Below are 21340 nucleotides of genomic sequence, written 5' to 3'. Positions count from 1 at the left end.
AGACACATTTGTTGCGTGTATACCCATATTACATTCTTATAACCTAGGAGTCTAGAGCCACAGGAAGCAGTCATTAACCTCAGTGGATTTTGTTGTGAAAGATCAGCCCTGACATCTACCAACTTGCATAATAGGAAACTCCCAAAATGTAGGACGGCAATTGAGATGCCAAGATACCAAATGTTAGTAAAAGTCTATTACAGTTAATAACAATTTAGCAACTTGATACAGTGCAACAATTTCTGAACAATACCCATAAATTATAGCTAAAATTGAAGTGATGATTTCTCATGTCTCTTAATCTTCTTAAATTTCTTTGCAAATCTAGGTCTTTTTCTAAATGTCTCTTTAGGTTATCAGTTAGAAGCACTTCTCAACCTTTCAAAAACTAGATTGTTACTCTGGAATTTGCTAACACCCTGGTATGATTCATTTATGTCAAAATCTATCAACTTTCACCTTTCACCTACCTAATGTATTGTTATTTATTTGTTTAAAAGATTTATTTAATTATGCATACAAGAACTGGGGTGCAAGCCAGAGGTGTGGGTGGTGAGAGGATTCACCAGAAAGGGCGGAGAGCAGAACAGGCAGATCTACTGAAATACACTGCTGAGGGCAGCAGCAGGTGAGGGAGGAGAGGTGGGTTGCTCCCTGGCCGACTGGGGATTGAACTCGTGCTTCAGTGGCTGGCGATAGTGACGATAGCTTAATAGCGCTGTCTTTCACCCCTGTGCCACCAGGGAGGCCCTGTATTGTTATTTATTGAGGTATATACAATACTCTGTGTGATTTAAGGACATAGGTGCATGTTCAGGGGCATAAATCCAAACCATGCCCACCATCAGAGACTTTTCCAACTTGCCTTGGGAACCTACTCCTTCACAGATGGCAAATCATCTCATCACATAATGGGATGAGTTACAGTTACTTAGTGAAACTTGGACAGCATGCAAAGGGTGGCTGTTTTTATGGAGAGATCCTTCATTTGGGGTCTCAGCATTGTTCTGCTCTCCTAAGTTCCCCCATAAATGACCAGACAACAAACTTATTTCCAGGACATTGTAATCCAGATGGGAGAGGATCAAATGAAGATGGAAATGGTTCATTCTTAGTGGGTGGAGAGCACAGGCGTGATAGCTGAGAAGCAATGAGTCTAACTGTTAGGGAGCAGAGAGTAGACCCCTGAACTTGTTATCTGGGAAGAGGGTTAGGAGGAGATGAAATGGCTATCCTTCATGGACTAACTGAAAATAAACTTTACTTCCCGTGCACCCCTGTTTTGGCTATAATGGGCTTGATATTTTCTTTGCTCATTACACTGTACAGGAGAAGAAAAGTAAATCCTAGTAAGATCCATGCTAGCATGATTCTAGAAGAAAAAAATGGAGGATTTCACATTTACATTGTGTTGGAAGAGACAAGACAACGATGAGGGATTTTGTAAATATTGATGATCAAAATAATTATTGAGAATTCCTGCTTCTGACCCAGATGAAGTAATAGGAACTGGATTTACCCTCCCTTCTTCATCAACATCTAAAAAAAACTGGATAAAATATTTTAGACAACTGTTTTTAAACTTCAGACATTAGGCCTTGTGGGACAGTGTTTCTTGAGAAAGTAAAAATAAGCCCCAATGCTCCAGCTCCTTGCCTAGAGAGAGTTCTCCATCTCTCTCAGGATGGGGAAACTCAGGTGCAATTAAACATCTCTATATGACATAGGTATACACCTATGTCCAGGTACAAATGGTGGTTCAGGGCTCCCCTGGTGGTGCAGGGAATAAAGACAGTGCTATCAAGCTATAGCCATCTACTGCAGCAGGAGTTGGATCCTGGCCAGGGAGCTGAACCACATGGCGCAGTAGACCTCTCCTGTCTCCCCACTGCTCCCCTCAGCAGTGTGTTTCAGTAGATCTGCCTGTTCTGCTCCCCACTCTGTCTCTGGTGAATCCTCTCACCCCCTGTACCTCTGGCCTATACTCCAGTTCTTTTTTTTAAAGATTTATTTATTTATGCATACAAGAACTGGGGTACAGGCCAGAGGTGTGGGGGTGAGAGGATTCACCAGGGACAGAGAGGGGAACAGACAGGTGGATTGACTGAAATACACAGCTGAGGGGAGCAGTGGGTGAGACAGTAGTGGTCTGCTGCACCATGTGGGTTGCTCCCTGGCCGGGGATCGAACTCGTGCTGCAGTGGCTGTGGACAGCTTCATAGGTTGCATCTTAACCCCTTGCACCACCAGGGAGGCCCCACACCAGTTCTTGTATGCATAAATAAATAAATCTCTAAAAAACAAATGGTGGTTGACCAATGAGTGGCCTAGGAGGGAAAAGCTGTAAGGAAGAAGAAGTAGAGTGGGTAGACTGGGGTGGGGCCCAGTGGCTGGCATGAAATTTTACTTAGACTCTGGAGATCGGTATAAGAGGGGCAGAAAGAGCACAAGGTGGTGATATTGGAAAATATAAAAAGTGATACAGGCCCAACTCTGTATCACTCTGTATCTGGAGATTAATTAATTGTCCATTAATTGGCTTGAGGGTAGGCAAGAAGACAGAGTAGAAATTCTTACTTGGGATCTAGAAAAAGAGACATGAGTGTGAACTTGGATGGCAGCAGTGGATTGGAAAGGACGGATGAAAGGGAAGAGATATATGGAAAACCCTGGGTTGTGCTGATTTGTTCGACGTGAAAGGAAGGAGGGAAGAACACTGAGTAGCTTTAAATGAACTGAATAATTCTTAGCCTAGTCTGCTGGGCTGATACACTCAGAGGCTCTGCCAATAATAATCGATAATTACTTCATTTATCCAGGTTCACATCTTTGTGCTGGCTTTGGCGTGACCTTGGGCATGATAGTTATTCTAAACTTCTTTCCTTTGTTGAATGGGGAACAGTAACAGCTCCAGCTTTACAAGATTCACTTCTAGTTTTTGAAGGGAAAATATGAGAACTGATGTAGAGGAACTTGTCTGGAGCAGGTTTTATTAGTTCTTTTCTTTTGTTAATTCTTCACTAATCAGTATTTCTGTTTTCTTCAACACAGAATTAAAAAGCTTTTAGTGTATTTCTCGGTCTGGTGTTTTTAATATCTCATGAATAATATGGAATTATTGAGAAACAAAAGAAAAGGTGATTATGAAAAAGTTTGAAATATTCAATAATATATTAAGTAGTTTTAGGAAATTAGAAAAATGACTTTTCTGAAGTTAAACCAACTTTTTATAGAGGCATGGGTATGAAGAAGAAAAGAGATCATTGCAGAAAAATAAAATGAAAAAAATAGATTGCATTAAAAGCAAAAAATCCAGTGAATTCTATCATTCATGAATATTCAGATAATATATCCACTTTTCCTGGGATACAATGGACAAGTCAAAGAATTTAAGGAATAAAAAAAAGAATGATTCAGCAAACTCAAGTAAGCAGAAGTAGTCTTTTAAAATAACTAGTTTGACAGGTTAGGACAGATCTTTTTATTTTAGGGCCAGGACATAATTGTTTGATATGTCTTCAGCTTCTTTCTTCCTGCCAGGACTCAGTCCTTTACCTCCTTCCTGCTGCCTTCCAAATCCCACCTGCCGGGAAGAGCAACCTGTGCACCTTCCCTCTGCCCTTCATATTCCTTCTAATTGCCCATGTTTATTAGTTTAATAAATTCCATTCCATTAACACCTACTAGGGGACTAGTCAACTCAAACTCACATTGAGTACGACTGAGTGGAGGATGCATACTTGGTGTCTCCAAACCCTTACTGACATGTGATGAGCATATTACAGGAGGCTTAGCCCAAGGAGATAAACTTGAAACTGGTCACGCTTCTCATTTATGGTGGACTTGCTGGATGAGAGATGGTGTATTCTTCCAAACCCTCATACTAGTGGGTGATCCTTAAATTAGGATAAACTTAAGCACCTTACAAGGGAGTGTAAAGAAGCTTGCTTTGAGGCAAGTCTTTTCTAATCCGCAACACAGCTCAAGAGCTAATAGTAGGGGTACATTAGTATCTCCATTGCTTGACATTTGTATTGTGCTTTGAATATTTTGCACAACCCATTCTGGAAATGACATCTTGGTGCACTGAAAGGCAATGTGTCTTGTCTAGATGACATTCCTGGTCAAAATGCTGTTTTCTACAAATAAAATTTTTGACTGTCAGGAGACTGCCTGTTTAATATTGCTTTTTCCTCCTCTGCCTTGTGTTTAGTCTTTTGATATTTTTCATTGATAGCTAAAATAAGGCAAAGGGAAATGAGAATTTTTTTGGAAGTAAAATACCAGTCTATGTTGCTGATCTATAAATCTGGACAATGTCTTGATAAGAAGCAGACACCTCTGTTAATTTTCTCTTCTCTGCCCCATCATTCTCTGTAATTAAGAACTGGCTGTATGTTCTGTAGTGACACAGCCTATAATCATTGGTTTTGATCTGCAATTCTCATTTATGAGACCCCAACCTTGTAGGTTAAAAGAGAAATACAAGTCGGGTCATTTTTCACTTTCCTCTCAATTCCAGTTCAATTTATTTTGAACTACTGTAAAATATTTGTGCAATATTGTCACTGGTTTGAAGCAAAATTACTACTATATTTGGAAAAGCAGCCTTTCTCACTGAGCTCTGGCCTGGGAGCCTAGCCATGCTGGTGACCACATAACATGTACAATATTCTACTCTTGTTTGGCTTGTGCATTTTGTAGGGACCTGGGCACTTGAAAACTGGAGTACAGTTTAGGTTAATTACAGAAATTATTTGTTAATATAAACGGAATCTCCTTTCCTTATTTGTTTGACGTTTATAAATATCCAGGTTTTCCCTCCATCTCTCCAGTAGTTCCTTCTTGTTTTGCCTCCTAAACCTGTGGCCATATTTATAAAACTTCTGACCTCAGAATTTCCTAAGAAAGATTTTGCATTTCCTTTTCCTATTTTTCATTCAGAAGCATTCTAAATGGAAGATCAGAGTCCTAAATCTCATATCGACAGGAATATTAAAGGTTGCCCATTGCAGATGATCACTGGGCAATTGAATTATTTTAGTAACTTCCCTGGAAAGTCTTCCAGCTTATTCTTGGAACCCTACTGTGATGCATCTCCTCATTTCTATATAACAGCAAATTGTATCATTGTTGTCAGCTTGATTAGTATAATCAAAAACACTTTCTACACCTCGTTTCTATTTTCCTGTATGGGCTCCTGAGGAGCAGGTTGAACCCATATCTCACAGCCCATTTGGGCCACTGTGACAAATACTAGAGACTGCATGGCTTTAAAAACAAACATCTATTTCTCACAGGTCTGGAGGTTGGTAAGTCCAAGATCAACGTGTCAGCAGACCTGGTGTCTGGCCAGATTCTGCTTCAGCCTTACAGATGATCATCTTGCTGTCTCATCACATGGTGGCCAGAGCAAGGCAGCCACTGATTTCTTCTTAAAAAGTCTTCCCCTTCATGACCTAATTAGATCCCAAAGACCATTGTCCTTCCAATACCATCACACTGGGGATTCGATTTCAATGTGTACCTTTGGGGCGGCATGTATGTGTTCAGACAACAGCACCGTCGTGAGTAAGACAGCTCCTTTTAGGGTACACGTAGGTTTCCTGTAGGTCTTCCTTTCTCTAGGTTAACTTCTCTTACTTGCTTAGTCACCCTCTGTGTGACCAGATTTCGCATCTCCTCACCATCCTGGTGATCTAATCTGAGTAGATTTATTTTGCTGATCTATTGAGCATCAGCAATGCATGTGATATTCCAGGTGTAGTCTAAAGAGCTGAGAGTAGAGTGTGACTATCACCTCCCTTAATTCAGATATGATAATCTCATCAGCTCATCTGACAACAAAATAGTTAAAATGACTGATGGGGAATGACCCTTGGATACGACTTCAAAGTGCCCTTCCAGTTGCCAACTTTGTTGATAACGGATATAATTTTAAAACTGTGAACTAACAACAACAACAAACACTTAATTTCAGAGTAGGATCTTGAATCATACTTAATAGAAAATGGTCTTGGAGAAGTTCATTAACCTAAGTAACACTTTCCCAATATTTAACGCACAGTATTACCGAGGACTAAATTAGTTGTAATGTGCTTGTAAAGTGATAAGTACTCAGTGCATATTAGTGATGATAATTATAACTTTACTATTATTACTTATTCTAGGAGTGTAAGAAACATTTATTTTTAATTCTGAATATAAGAATGTGTGACTTCACTGTATTTTTAATGTCTTCTAATAGAGCTAACCTGAGCCTCCAAGATAGAAATCATTCATAAAAAACAGCCACACATTGTCCAAATTCCTTGACAAATTAGAACAAAATAACAGTTCTGACAGTAGTTATTTATTTATTATGGAGTGATAAAGCGGGTTATATGTTATAAAGAGTGTTTATTTCTCTTTAATGGTAAAATCATCATTTCAGCAGAATGATGATTTTGTATGCATTTTGTATATATTTTGGACAAACCATTCCTCTTTGGTGTCTCCCATTAAGAGGTCTATTAGGATGATAAAGATGTTATTCATTTTTCAGAATGCCTTTTAAGTTACAATTAAACTAATATCATAGCAGAAGCAGCCTTTTATGCTAAATCATATTTCAAGGGTAATTATTATAATTCTGTTCTTTGTACAGCATCTGTTACACACACACACAGAGTTTATAAGGGCCAACTTGTATTGGCTCATAAAAGCCTATTTTAAATTATCAGGAGTTTTGTAAACCACTTGATGTCAGACGAGAAGCTTGAAATTTGCCATGGTGAGATGATTTTCACCATGAAAATTGGTGATGTTATAAATTAAAGCCATTTCCTCCTCTTGAACAGCTGGATGTTAAACACCAGCACACCTGCGCTGTAAAGTATTTTCCTCAGTAAGACAAAGGGCTATTTTCACTGACATTGCTTTCAGTATGAATGTTTACAGGGGAAAAATTAACAATATGGTCTTTAAACTTTTTTCTCTGTGTTCTCAGGGATACGGAAAGACCGAAGAGGAGGCAGAATGTTGAAACATAAGCGCCAGAGAGATGATGGGGAAGGAAGGACTGAAGCGGGACCCTCTGGAGACATGAGGGGTGCCGACCTGTGGCCCGGCCCTCTCATGATCAAGCACACGAAGAAGAACAGCCCAGCATTGTCCTTGACAGCTGATCAGATGGTCAGTGCCTTGTTGGAGGCTGAGCCCCCCATTATCTATTCCGACTATGATCCTACCAGACCCTTCAGTGAGGCCTCAATGATGGGCTTGCTGACCAACCTGGCGGACAGGGAGCTGGTTCATATGATCAACTGGGCAAAGAGGGTGCCAGGTAAGAAAATGAAGCTCAACTTCTATTTTTAAGTGCCAGGAATTACCCAAGAGCTGACTGCAACGTCAAAGGAGAGAGAGTGGGAAATAATAACTTGTTACCTAATTGGTTTCAAAGATTGTTCATTTTCAGTATGAAGACACTGTGATTCCCCTAGAAATAAAGAAGCGATGTTTTGTATTTTTTTAAGATTTATTTATTTGTGCATTTAAGAACTGGGGTATAGGCCAGAAGTGTGGGGGGTGATAGGAATTCACCTGAGACAGAGCGGGGAATAGAACAGGCAGATCGACTGAAATACACTGCTGAGGGGAGCAGCAGGGAGACAGGAGAGGTCTGCTGTGCCCTGTGGGTAGCTCCCTGGCCAGGGATTGAACTTGTGCTGCAGTGGCTGTGGATAGCTTCATAATGCAGAGACATAACCCCTTGCGCCACCAGGGAGGCCCAACAAACAATGTTTTAAAAGAAAAATCTAGAAGAAATTGAAGTCTTTAACTTGACATTATTTTTTAATGTATCATGGTCCCCAAAGAATATGAGGTGGACACCAAATAATAAATGTATTTAAATGATATGGTAATACTAAATACTCTATGATCTACAAGTTTTCAGTATTGAGGAACTTTGTTCCAAGCACTTCAATTATGAGCAAACAGTTTTACTTAGAATGTCTTTTCTTTTAAAATCCTTATGGACTAATGAGATTATAAGGGGCTTCTTTACTAAATGTTGATTATTTACTCAACCAAGTTATTCTTTTTTAAAATTATTTGTTTATTTATTTAATTTATTTGTAAAAAAAAACCCTTAGTGAATATTTCATACATTTCTATATATTATTATAGAAGCATGTGATCCTTTGAATAAGGAGTCAACAACATTGTACCAAAGATAAAGGGCATTCAGGTAGTGGAGATTTGACTACATGGAAACCTGGGGATTAACAGGCATATTTAGATTTTTTAGAGTCAGTGCAGCTGGCAAATACAAACTTCTAAACATCTTTGGAGTTAAGCAGATATTGGAATAAATGTAATCTGCTCTTCATTTTACCTTTATATCTGTTAGTGCCTTTTATAAAAAAAATCTTAAATACTTTGGGATAAGAGATGGAAAAAAAAAAAACAACTAGTGCCCATATTCATATACTATATCCATAGATTTAGCATTAAAAGAGTGGTTATTAAATCCTAGTTTACTATGATCCTCACATGGTATAACTTTTCAACAAATGTTTCATTTATCTGAAAGTCAAAAAAGGAAAAAAAAAATGACTGTAATGTTTTATTTTAAATTTCTGCATCACACTCAATTGACTGTTTCTGAGTTTCAGTGTCAATGACAGACATTTGATTCCCTCCCCCGGAAGCTTGAATTAGTCACGTAACTATGACTTTGATTTATTAAAAAATATGCTTTTTCCAAAATTCACTACAATTTAATATACCGCAAGGGCAACTTCTCGCTTTCAGTTTGTATTCTGGTTCTACATATTTAATGACTATGTGGATAAATATCTAGCCCTGGCCTGTCTTGCCTTTGCGAAGCTGGTGACTCTAAGCCAGGCAGTCTCCCCGACCGGGGAGGGTGAGCTGAAGCTGATGGTTCAGGAAGAGAAATGAAGGAAAAATGACAGAGCCGTGGGAAACACCTTAACTACTTCTTCATTCTTGTTTTGGAAAATGAGGCAACCATTCTCCTTCCCCTCCCTGCCCAAGGCCCTCCCTACTCAACTCTAGAAGTTACTTTTTCCTTCCACCACTGTACTTGCGGCTCCTTCCTCACTCAGTTTTGGTTTCAGGGGGAGAGAATCCACTTTCTGGACATACCCCGCCCTCCGCCCACTGCAAGCTCAGGTTTCTTGGAAGTTTCCTGTGTTGTCTCAGGGGTGTGTGATTATCTTAGCCATTCCAGGGCTGCTCTGGTGCTGTGTCTGTTGGGTACCCCGTAATTAGCTCCCCTGACATGAACATCCATCCTCATTACTCTAATCAGGGTTGAACTGAACTCAGGAAATCCTTGTTGGCTGAATGAGTGAGTGAGTGAATGAATGAATGAATGAATGAAAGGTAATTTTTGAAACTTCTGACTTTAGGAAATCTCTGAGTCCTATTAAATCTCCACTGTCCCAAAAAGTAGACCTGACCTTTGGGGCTGTGGGGTTACTCTACTTCACCTGTCTTCAGAATCACCTGCTGATCTCATGTGTCTCCAGTAACTGCCTAAATCAGCCCCATTGCCAGCCTTTCTCTTCTAAGGGGCCCTATCCAGAGGAATGTACACAGCTTCAGCAGCAACTCAGTTTCACTTAGCATAATTTAAAACTTAAAATGGGGGCTTCCGTGGTGGCACAGGGGTTAAGTCTCAGCACTATCAAGCTATCACCAGCCACTGAGGCACGAGTTCAATCCCTGGCCTGGGAGCTGACCCACTTGGTGTTGCAGACCACTCCTGTCTCCTGTCCATTTCAGTATTTCCGCCTTTTCTGCTGCCCACCCTGTCCCTGGTGAATCCTCTCACCCCCGGACCTCTGGCCTACACCCAGTTTTGTATGCATAAATAAAATAAAAATAAATAATCTTAAGAGATTTTTTAAATGAGGGTAAGGCCAAGGCAGAGCTAGAGTGCACAATGCCTCAGTCTGGGAATTGGATCCTCACAGAACTCATTCTCTTTTGGGTGGTTCCTTAGATTCAGGGACTTAGCAAGCCTGCCCAGGGCTTGTTTAGGCTGTCGTGGTGGTGCAACCTGTCAGCCCAGCGCGGTGAAAGATGATGTCCTGAAGTGCAGTGACATGCTGGAGAGGCGACCGATGAGGATGTTTTAGGATAAGCTTTGCATAGCTATTTTATAAGCCTGGAGGAGGGGGTGGGGGCAGGTAGAACTACCCTACCATGAATGGTGTCAGCAACCCCTCTGGCTGGCCATGCAGAGCTTTCGTTGAGTGTTCCATTCCCAGCTCTCCCCTGATTCTGTGGAAGCTCTGGTTGAAACCCAAGGAGAGCAGTTATTCACCTGATTTTTCATTCATGGGAAACTTGGAAACCCATCGATGCTTGTTGACCCAGATGTAATTAAAATGTTAAAATCCTTTTCACATCTTGAGAGTATTTGAGAACAGTGCCCCACCTGGGCCATTTGCTCTTCCTTCATCAGGGTTCTGTTTCACTCAGCCTGGGTCAGAGTCCTGAATCTTGAGATCTGTTCTTGAGTGCAGCGGGCATCCCCAGGGCACCAGGGGGAAGGTTGTTGGACTGTGGCTCTGTCACTTCTTGGGGGAATTTGGTGTGAAGAATGACAATATTTTGTAACTATGTGCTAGACAGATCTATTACTAGTAAAGTGGGTTGAAGTGGGTTAATTATCTCTTCTCAAAGGATGTGCTGAAGTCCTGACCCATCGCTCCTCACATGGGGTCTTATTTGGAGGAAGGGTCTTTACTAGAGTTAATCAAGCTCAAGTAAGGTCATTACTTATTAATACTTATTAAAAGGGGAAATTGGACATAGAGACCCACAGAGAGAAGATGGCCATGGGGCTGGGAGGATGGGTCTGCTAGCCAAGGAGTGCCCAGCATTGCCAGAGCCTCCGGAAGCTAGGAGAAGACACAGAGGGTCCACCCCTCCAGGCTTCAGCGAGAGCATGACCTGCTGAGTCCTTGATTGCAGATTGTAACTTCCAGAGCTGGGAGGCAAGGCATTTCTTTTGTTTTAAGGCATCCAGGAAATAAATGTATGATGCCCTTAGGAAACAAATGTAAATTGTATTAAACATACAAAGTGCTCGTATTTTTGAGGCAAATGAAATAAGGACCTTTTGATCAAAAGAGGAATGTTTGGCTCATCTGGTGTAGACTTGGCTAATCATTTACTTTTCTATATTCTCGCCATTACCCCCCCAGCAGTTCACTGGATGTGTGCTTTGAAGTTGATTTAGATTTTTAATAGTTCCATGCATCTACCTGGCAAAGACCTGTAAAAAATTTTAACTTACAAAACAATGTTTTATCTGGTACTTTAATAGTTTCCCTTTTAACATGTATACCTTTGATCCATTTGAATTCATCCTGGTGGACAGTATGAGGTGTGGCTGCAATGTCGCCTTTATGCACATGGCTGCACACTTGTTTCCACCCCATTTATAGAACTGCCTCCTACAGAAGTATTTTTAAGACTTCCTTTATAGTTGACCTTTCAAGTTTACTGTTTTGTTAAGAGTGATAGGGCTGACCTATTGGTTTACAGGTTTGGCTATTTTTCCCAATTCTGAAATCCAAAAGATTGAGAAGCGATTGATTCATGAGTAATACATTTTGCCTCATTTGTATGAACTGAATATATGGTGTGATTAGCCTGTCATGTGTCGCTGTATTTCATAGCGTTCCACTCATCTTAGAACTTGCTACATTTAGAAAAGACCAGTGCAGATAAGAAACAATCCCGTGAACCAACATTTAACATTGAATAAAGCAGCAAGCATGTTCCCAGGAGGGAAGATGGATGGACCAGACTTCCCTCTCCCCGTCGGGTGAAGGTGTGCCCCAGCACCCCACATTCCTGCTGCTCTAACCATCCTGAGAAGTTGGTCCTCTCAGAGCTTCAGCAGCTCATTTTTAGGCTTGTGATTCCCAGACTTCTTTCTGTAAGTCACAACACCTAAATACTCAGTTCCCACTTCCAGCTGCCCATTTACCTGACATTCCAGGTAAATGTCACACCTCCAACCAAATATCCAAAACTGAAGTAGCTGTTCTCCCGCCCGCCTCAGCAAACTCACTTGCTCGCTGCAGGGGCTCCATCCTCTTCTTTTGCCAGCGTCGGACTCATCTTCTGGTCCGGCTCTTCTTCACCTTGTGCAGCATTTCTTTCTCTCAGGATTTCTAGATCTGGGCTTTCCTTCTGTTTCACCGGCCCCACTTTGGGCCATGCTCTATTTTTTTGCACAGGACTGAACTCTAACTCATCTTTTTGGTTCCAACCTCTCCTCCCTTCACTTGATCCTTCTCCCCACTGCCAGGATAATTTCTGTAAATCATTTCAGAAGGTTATACTCCCTGTATTAAGTTCCCCAGGGCTTCCATAAATATGTTTCACAAGCCAGGTCTCTTCAAACAACAGAGATCTTTTCTCTCCCTTTTCTGGAAGCTGGAAGTCTGAAATGGAGGCATGAACAGGGCATGTTCTCTCTGAAGACTCTACAGGGGGATCCTTCCTTGCATCTTCCTAGCTTCTGGAGAGGCTGGCAGGCCTTGCTGTTCCTTGGCTCGCAGATGTATCCCCCCAAACCCTACCTGTCATCACACAGTGTTTTCCTTAAGTGTCTGTGTCCAAATTTCTCTCTTCTAATAAAGACACCAATAATATTGGATTTAGGGCATTTATATATGTAAATGATATGCATTCTGGGTGGAGGCAAACTTTAGGAGAAACAACTATTGAACGAAAAGTTTGACAGTAGACTTTATTATTGAACTTTGTAGGGGCTTTAACAAATAAATGACAGTGTCCTGCCAAGCCTGAGGGGCAGCATTAGACCATGCCTCAGGGGAGCTAATCCTAGATGACCCTTTTTTGGGAACCTTTTTTGGAAAGGACCTTTGTAGAAAAGTTATTCTCCAACTTGCTCTCTCTTTCCTTATTTAATTTCTACTTTCCAACATGATTTCTTGTTTCCCCACCCTGCCATTCTTTCCTTCACATAATGTTTTCATATTATTTTTCTTTTACTGAAATCCTTGACTCTCTCTCTCCATTTCAACTCAGTGCCCAACTTCTCTTCTAGACATCAAACTACTCTAACCAACATAGTTTTGGAGTGAATTTCCCATCACAGGACAACCAGCCCTTGCTGCAGAGTGCCTTGTCAGATGGGTATTTGGAACCATATCAACAGAGGTCTAAATCACTGTAATCAAACTGTATTCTTATTTCACTAGCGATATGTTCATTGTTGTGCAATTCATTTATACTATGGTTGAATTTCTTCTTTTAAGTAAAAAGGTGAATAGTTTTTGTTCACTAGGTATCTGTTTTTGTCTAGGGGACTTTGTTAAAAGGAAAGTATTTCCACAATTTGAGTTTGACTGGATTAAGTCATGAATTTATTAGCTTACAATATGCAAAACGAATTTATGTTAAGTGAATCATACTTTAATTATAGGAAGGGTGGCTTTCATTTCAACAAAGAAGATGCTCATGTGATGTGAACTTTCCTTTGACAAAACAAGTGTTCTCCTTTTTACTGAAATATGAGTGTTCATAAATTGAGATTTCTTAATACGATGGCCATTTGGACTAGCTATGGTATAGTTGCATTCTTAGGATGTCCTTGACACTGTGTGGCTTCTCTAAGAGACAGTTAACTGACTTTCTGGGGCAATTGTACTTTGTCTTTCTGATTAACCTGCACTGCATCTGGATCCTTGCAATCAGTTTACCCTTAATAGAGGCCAATTATTTAAAACCACTGTGGGTTCAGCCTCTGTGTATACTGAGTGCCAATATGGACAGGTGAAGTTTCAGCTTCCCTGGATCCAGTGGAGGTTACACTTCAGTAATGTGATAATGTTACCTTTCTCAGGGGGATTGAAGACCAGGGAATTGTAAAAAGGATAGAAAATTGATATTGATCCTAATGAGATCTAAGTAAGAAGGGCCATGAAAAACAATGGCAAGCAGAGTAGTATATTCTCAGTGGGAGAATTAAGAAGAGCTCACCTATTTCCTATAATCACCTTATTAATCAATAATTTCTAGATTATTGAGAAAGCTCAGTAGATTTGAAATTTGATTTTTACCACCGCTACTGCTTATTGAGATTATTGAGAAAGCTTAAGAATATTGAGAGAGCTCAGTAGTTTTGAAATTTGATTTTTACCACCGCTACGGCACTGCTTTCTTTCACAGGACCAAGAGAGTGTGAATCAATAGATTTATCCTGTAGCCTTTGCCTTTCACTATAATCTCAATTGACTGTTTAGTTTTGGAACATTTATTATTACTTCTTCCCTCCTCTCCTACCCTCGCCCCAGCTCTGAAATATTCACATGAAGGCTAAGTTTCATGCTCATAGGAAAATGAATACACCGCCTTAAGCAAGTGGTTAAAAATGGAAGCAGACTGGAAATATTAATATTAGACCAGTTATAATGGAGTTATATGCTCCTTTCCACTAAATCAAATATTTTGTTTCACAGAAAAGCCAGTGTAAATGTTCTTTTAAGATGATTCATAGCTGAAAAGGTAACCACCGTTAGGTAAATAGATGCCCCTTCTGCACCCCACAGCCACACGGAGGGCTGAGAATTAGAAACAGTGCAGAAGTTGAGTCCTTTTCCTGCTTGTGGTGTTTTAACATTAACAATCAAGCAGACACAACGTTGGGTTGTTTATGTTTAATTTTTGAACTCACCTGAGTCACTGCATCCTGCTTGGTGTTCATTCATCTTTTTCACAAGGATAAATGACAGAATTAACTGTTCCTGGTTGGGAACCCCTAATTCTAGGCAATCTTGGGGTTTCAATTCTGTTGCCTTGGTTACTGAAATGTTGTACTGCAGTTTGCACAACTCTTGAGTGGAAATTTCTCTTAGGAATATTCTCCCTTGTGAGTAAATAACCTGCTTGATGTATTAAAATCTAAGCTCTGTTTAAAAATTCTTGAGTCTTGGTCCCATGATTAGTTTAAAAAACAACAGGCCTTGACCTTTTGGTCTAGGATTTATCACTTAGTTCCATTAGCAGAATCCTTAACTTCGTATTGGAAAAATTAGAAGTGTGTTACTGAATAAAGTTGAAATTTAATAAAATCCCGGTGGAGCCCTTCTCTGGTGGGAAGCAAAGTTTCTCTTTGTAGTACAACATGCGTTTATTATGTGACTGTTTCATAAGCATAAAAGGTATTAAAATGATGACTCGTTCCCTTCTCTGGAGGGTATTAAATGTGTCTCTTCCTAGAAGGATATGTCATAATAATATTTAGTTCTTTTTACCTGGAAAAGGCACTTGCCTAAATTTACTTAGGGCATTTGAAAACTATATTTGAAAACTAGCAGATAAATGCTGTGAATTTAAAAACTCAGCTTGCGTTGGGGAAGCAGGTTCACCAGAGCACACACTCAAGTGGTATCTAGCAGTGCTTTCTTCTTCTATCAATGAGGCAGAAATGGGATGTAATCAGATTCGGCTTTTCTTTATTGCTGGGCACAATGCAGAGATACAAACTGAAAAGGTGTATTATTCCTTCCAGAGTTTTTCTCGAACCCCCCTAAATGCTGATCTGAAAAATGCTGCCTTTGGGAATGGAGGCCCCATGGGGACTGCTTATAAACCATTTCAAATTTAAAAGGCTTGCAAACATAGATGTCTACCCAAATCGTGAATTAGTATCTAAAATGCGATTCTCAATCTTATAAAATCAGCAAGATCAACTTACATAGCTTTAATTTTCTGGCCTAACAAATAGCAAAATACTGGGATAGAAACCTCAGTGTCGAAGTGACTGTCAAAATTTGGAAAGGATTATTATTAGACCAGTTAACCACTTTCTGTTTTGTCTTGATTGTTTCTAATAAATGGAACTTAAGGTGATAGCCTAGAAGTCACGTTTTTATTTTATTTATTTTTTTAATAATAAATTTTATTTTTATATTCCCCATACAATTGCAACCCCCCCATTCTGACCCCAATCCTTCCCCTCCCGCCCCCCACCCCCCAAAAAGTGTCTCTGGTTCATAGTTTTTTGTTGATTTTGATTTTCACTTTCTTATAGTTATTCATTTTCCTGGTCCCTTATTTAAGTTTTCTAGATTCCTGCTATGAGTGAGACCATTCGGTATTTTCCTTTTTCTTTCTGGCTTATTTCGCTGAGCATGATCCCTTCCAGCGCCACCCATGTTGCTGCAAATTGCATGTGTTTGTCTTTTTTGAATGCTGAGTAACATTCCATGGTGTATATGGACCACATCTTCTTGATCCAGTCATCTATTTTTGGGCATTTGAGCTGTTTCCAAAGCTTAGCTATTGTAAATAGTGCTGCTATACACATAGGGGTGAAGTCACATTTTTAAAAAGGGTAGTATATTCTGGAGATGTATCTGGAGGTGTGCTGAGGGGGGGTGTGATTCTGTCAGTGTGCTTAGTGACCCTGAACTAGACATTTAAATGAGGTTAAAATTGTACGTTGTGTCTATTTTACCACAATAAAAATGAAGGTGTAGTAGTTTCTGTAAGGTATGTGGAAAGGAAAGAGGCATCAAATGGGAAAACAGAAATAGATAAAAATGATACAAAAATTCAGAGTTAAATCAAATTTAAACCTTAAATTTGATTTTTTAAAAAAGATTTATTTATTTATTTATTTATACAAGCACTGGGTACAGTCAGAAGCGCGGGAGGGTGAGAGAATTCAGCAGAGCCAGAGCGGGGAGCAGAGCAGGCAGAAGGACCGAAGGACACTGCTGAGGGGAGCAGCGGGCGGCAGGAGAGGTCTGCGCGCCATGTGCGACCCTCACCCGGTGTCCAGGGATCAAACCGGCGCTGCAGAGGCTGCAGGCAGCTTCACAACCTAGCGCTGAACCGCTGCGCCACCAGGGAGGCCGAAATTCGATTTTTGATAATAATAAAAACATATTTCAAGAAGATTGGTTGATAAGCAAATGAAGTGGGATGGAATAGTAAAAAAAAGCAGGTCATGCCATTAACTCCTAGAGACTTTTATAATAAGCCCCCCAACAGTTCATTCATTTGGCTGGCGAGTTCCTCCTGTGTGCCAGGCACTGTTCTGTTATGGGAATATGCTGGGGAACAAAACTGACAAAATCCCTGCTTTTGAGGAACTTCCATTCTACTCTGTCATAATCACACAAGGACTATGGATGAAGTTATTATGGTTGACCTGTTCTTCACATGAAGAAATAGAAATGGGGTTGAAGTTAGTAATTTCTTGCTTGTAAACATTTGTCCACTAAGTGTGAAATCCTGCTCTAAGCATTTGACATCGATTAACTCAGCAGAGTGTTTTTTTGGGGTCCCTATTTTATGGATGAGGAAATTGAGGCACAGAAAGAATAATGGTTTAATATTTGGGAGACAATTTGAATTCTGAAAGTTTCTTTTTTTTTTTTTTAAAGATTTATTTATTTATACAAGCACTGGGTACAGTCAGAAGCGCGGGAGGGTGAGAGGATTCACCAGAGCCAGAGTGGGGAGCAGAGCAGGCAGACTGACGAAATACACTGCTGAGGGGAGCAGCAGGGGCAGCAGGAGAGGTCTGCGCGCCATGTGGGCCCCTTGCGGGTGGCCAGGGATGGAACTGGCACTGCAGAGGCTGCGGGGAGCTTCGCAGCCCAGCGCTCAACCCCTGCGCCATCAGGGGAGGCCCAGAATTCTGAAAGTTCCTTATAGGAAGCTCTTAGAATAGGCTAAAATGTGATAGCACATTTTAAAAGACTTGAGCTATATTTTCATCATTTGGTTTTTTTTTTTTTTTTTTTAATGTAAATTATTTAATCTCAGCAATATCATCAATGATTAACTGATATTAATAAAAAATTAGACCTAGTATAACTTTACTTATTAATATGCAAACTTTATAAATATGTTGTTGCCATTATATATATAGAAATGTACATATACATATAATTTTGGACACAATTTCAAAAATTCACATACTACTATATATTTGTGAATATAGGCAAACACATGTATAGTGAAAATATGTCACTGATGAGAACATTTAGTAGTGACATTCAGAAAACCAGTATACCATTAAAAGACCATACAATGATTAAGACACAAACTCTTAAGTATTCCCTTTATTATTACTGATGCTTAAGTGGGAATTGATTTGTGGTCACTGAATTGGATCAAGGTACATACCAGACCCACTCAGTACCATAGTATTAAACTAGAAAACTTGTAGAGGGCAGGAAAATGAGCTCTCTGATGTCCTGGATGGCTAGAGGCAAGGTGATTGCCAGAACTCGCTGGCCCTTTATATCCCTCAGTTGAGAATATGATCAGGATGCTAAGTTTTGATCATTTGGTTTTTTAAAAAAACCTTCTCCTGCTCTCCAGCTAAATGAGTCTAACATCATCAAGAAGATATTTACAGTGATTTAAGAACATCACTTCTGTCTTTGGAAATCTCTGCCCATAGTAAGCATTCAATAAATTTTAGCTATTATTATAGTTCTTGGCTTTGAAGTTGTCCATATAATTAATTTTAAGTCTAATTTAAGACTATTATGTAACTATACAATAAAATCATGAGATAACCAGGTATTTTGCAAAGCCAGGCTGGAAGCCAATCTTTTAAATGCGTTTTAGACTTCCAGTAAATGTATTTCATTTTTCTTGTGTTTTGTGATCTCTTTTGTGCTTTTATACCCATTTTTCCAAAATAATCTTATTGCCACTAACCAAGCCTAGTTGAGATTTGATTGTTGTTTCTTGGCCTTTGCTTTGTTTTTACATGTTACAGTTAAGAAAAAAACATCCCTGAGATACATCGGCTCCTGCTAGTTTTCCAAATTTATGTTAAATAGAGATTTTGGCTACATTTATGTTCTTTAAGCTAACTAAAGACTTCCTGTATTTATGCATGCAGATATTTAAATGAAATTGGAAAGAATATATGAGTAAAAACAGTATCTATTAGAGAAGAAATCCTATTTCAATATAACTGTTTCAGTATTAGAATCAAGCATATGTAACTGAAAACCCCCAAACAGAGTAGTGGCTCAAGCAAGACAAAGCTTATAAAATCTAGGCTTCGTTATCAGTGAAACGGCACCTTCATAGTCAAAACGACCCAAGCTCTCTCTGATTTTGTGTTCCCTTGCCTAGCCCAAGGCTTTCATTCTCAAGGTCAAATCCTGGTCCAGTGTAGCTGCTGGGGTTTCAGCCCCCACAGCTGCGTTCCAGGCTGGAGGGAGGTGCCAGGGGGCACAGGCAGGTCACTTAGAGCACACTTCCCCAAAACAGCTTCCTTTCAGGAGCCTCCCCAGGAACCTGAGCACTTCCTCATATCTTGCTGGTGAGAACTTAGGCTACATGAGGCTGCAAGGGACACTGGGAACTGCAGTCTTTAAGCAAAACACACTGTGCCTGGAATAAAGCCTGGGTTCTGGTAGTGATAATAATAAGCGTTAAATGGCTATCTGGTGGGCAAATAGCATTCTCTGCCACGATCGTAAGTGTGAAAGGAGAATTTAGAATTGGATATCCTCTTCAGTGACATTCTGACTTATATCATACGTCATCATTTTAAAAAAGGATCAGAATACAGTAAAACAAAATCCACACAAAAGCCAGATTGTAACTGACCGATTATTGAGTGTTTGTGATCAAGCGTTGTATGAAGTGTCTTCACAACATACCCATAATGGAGGTATGATCATTGTGGGCATTTTAGAGATAAAGAAACAGAGTCTCCGCACATGGGGAGCACTGGACAGCTTGGTCCCTGACCCTGTACCTGCAAGGCCATTGCACACACTGCTGACTTGGTTGTTCAGAAAGTATTGTGGGATTTGCTGTCTGCCACCACGAGCCTGCAATTGTCATTTTATGGTTTTGTCAAAAAGTCTGGCCATTCACACTGTTGGACCATGGAGATTCTGGTCTGTATCAGTGTAATTGTACGGTGTGCATATTTTTATGTTGTAAAATTTTTATGGTGATCTACAGATATATATTGTAGATCAAAATACATTTAGCTCTGAGCACAGTTCTTGTACTGGAGGGAATTTTTTCTCAATGACAAATGTGTGAACGAATATTACACACTTGTCTTCAGAAAGTACCACCCGCATCCCGGAACCCAGCCTCAGTACAATTGAATGCCAACAGCTTTCGTGACCTGAAATTTTTGCATCACTTCTGTATTGTCTCTAGTTGTGATTCAAAGGTGAGAGATTTGAAGTGCAAGAGTCAAAGTTTTTGTAACAGTGTATGGCTGTGTGTGTGTGTATGTGTGTGTGTGCTTTAAGAGAGAAATTTCTCCTCTGCAGTGGGTGCTGCTATCAGCCAGGACAGTGGGTGGTGTGGAGAGGACAGTGACTGTGCTGGGAGGACCTGGCCTCTCACAGGAGCTCCAGAATCACTCACCTAAATATGTAAATATAAGCGCTCCCCTCCCCGCCAGTGTATGAGCTGGTCATCTCAGGATGGAAATGTTTAGCAGGAAATGTCCCTCTTCAACCTCACCTTTTCAGGTGTAGTGCTTGACTTGTTTCTTCCATCTTTGTTTGAATCATCCCATTAATCAACCTTAGTGATAGATCACTTAGTCATCTGTGAAAGTCTGGACTCTTAATTGTTAGGAGTTACTGGTGCAGCACACAGCTTTTTTCTCCTCATGAACATACTCAAATGCTGATTAGCTCATGAGTTTTTCCTTTCCTTGAAAAAAAAAATGTTTTGTAGGCTAAATAAGCATAGCCTTGTCCCTTATCTCTTCCTTCCCTCCTAGACTTATCTTTTCTGCGTCTCCGTATTCCAAGCTGTCTGGGAAGTGTCCCCGTGCTGTGCTGTGGGTGGCTTCTGACTAGCGACCAGCTTTTGAGGCACTTGTCACCCTCAGAGGCTGCACATCTCGACTGGGAGCTTTTCCAGGGCATGGAGGGTGAATATGAGGTCTGTGACCACAGGGAACTTAGCACATTATCACAATGTGTTTCAGCCCTTTTTTCATTATTGTTCCTCCAATAGAAAATATTTAATTTAATTTAACTTAGAAAGAGCAATTAAATACCAAGAAATAAGATTTTGTCAAGTAGCCTGAGCTTTGGAGGACCACACAGCATTGAAAGGACATCTGGGATTTTTTTTATCCTTCAGAACTAGGAATTGCCCCTGATGAGAATGTGTGCACTAATAGAAGTGATCCAGACTCTGTATGCACACAGCACATTGCCTAGGATTTCTTTTGCTTGTGTGAACTGTGTTTTCAAAAGTTTGTAAGTCTATGGAGCAAGTAGATTGTAAATTCTATGAGGGCAGTTTTATTGTTGTG

The 21340-nt window shown here is 40.1% G+C and overlaps 1 protein-coding gene across 6 annotated transcripts in view; it reads left to right on the top strand.

Moving 5' to 3' along the window:
- The window catches only part of ESR1 (estrogen receptor 1), a 385356-nt gene that overhangs the window by 237149 nt on the left and 126867 nt on the right, over positions 1-21340 (top strand). For all 6 annotated transcript variants that reach the window (XM_054697951.1, XM_054697952.1, XM_037520654.2 and 3 more), the window contains one exon: positions 6989-7324. In XM_054697951.1, the coding sequence (XP_054553926.1) occupies positions 6989-7324 (336 nt within the window). The remainder of the gene's footprint in view (positions 1-6988; positions 7325-21340) is intronic.

The sequence above is a fragment of the Talpa occidentalis genome, unplaced genomic scaffold (assembly GCF_014898055.3).
Source record: "Talpa occidentalis isolate TD23 unplaced genomic scaffold, MPIMG_talOcc4v2.1 talOcc4.2, whole genome shotgun sequence".
In the NCBI taxonomy this organism is placed as follows: Eukaryota; Metazoa; Chordata; class Mammalia; order Eulipotyphla; family Talpidae; genus Talpa; species Talpa occidentalis.
Note: the sequence above shows the minus strand (reverse complement) of the source record. Positions and strands in the feature narration are given on the sequence as shown.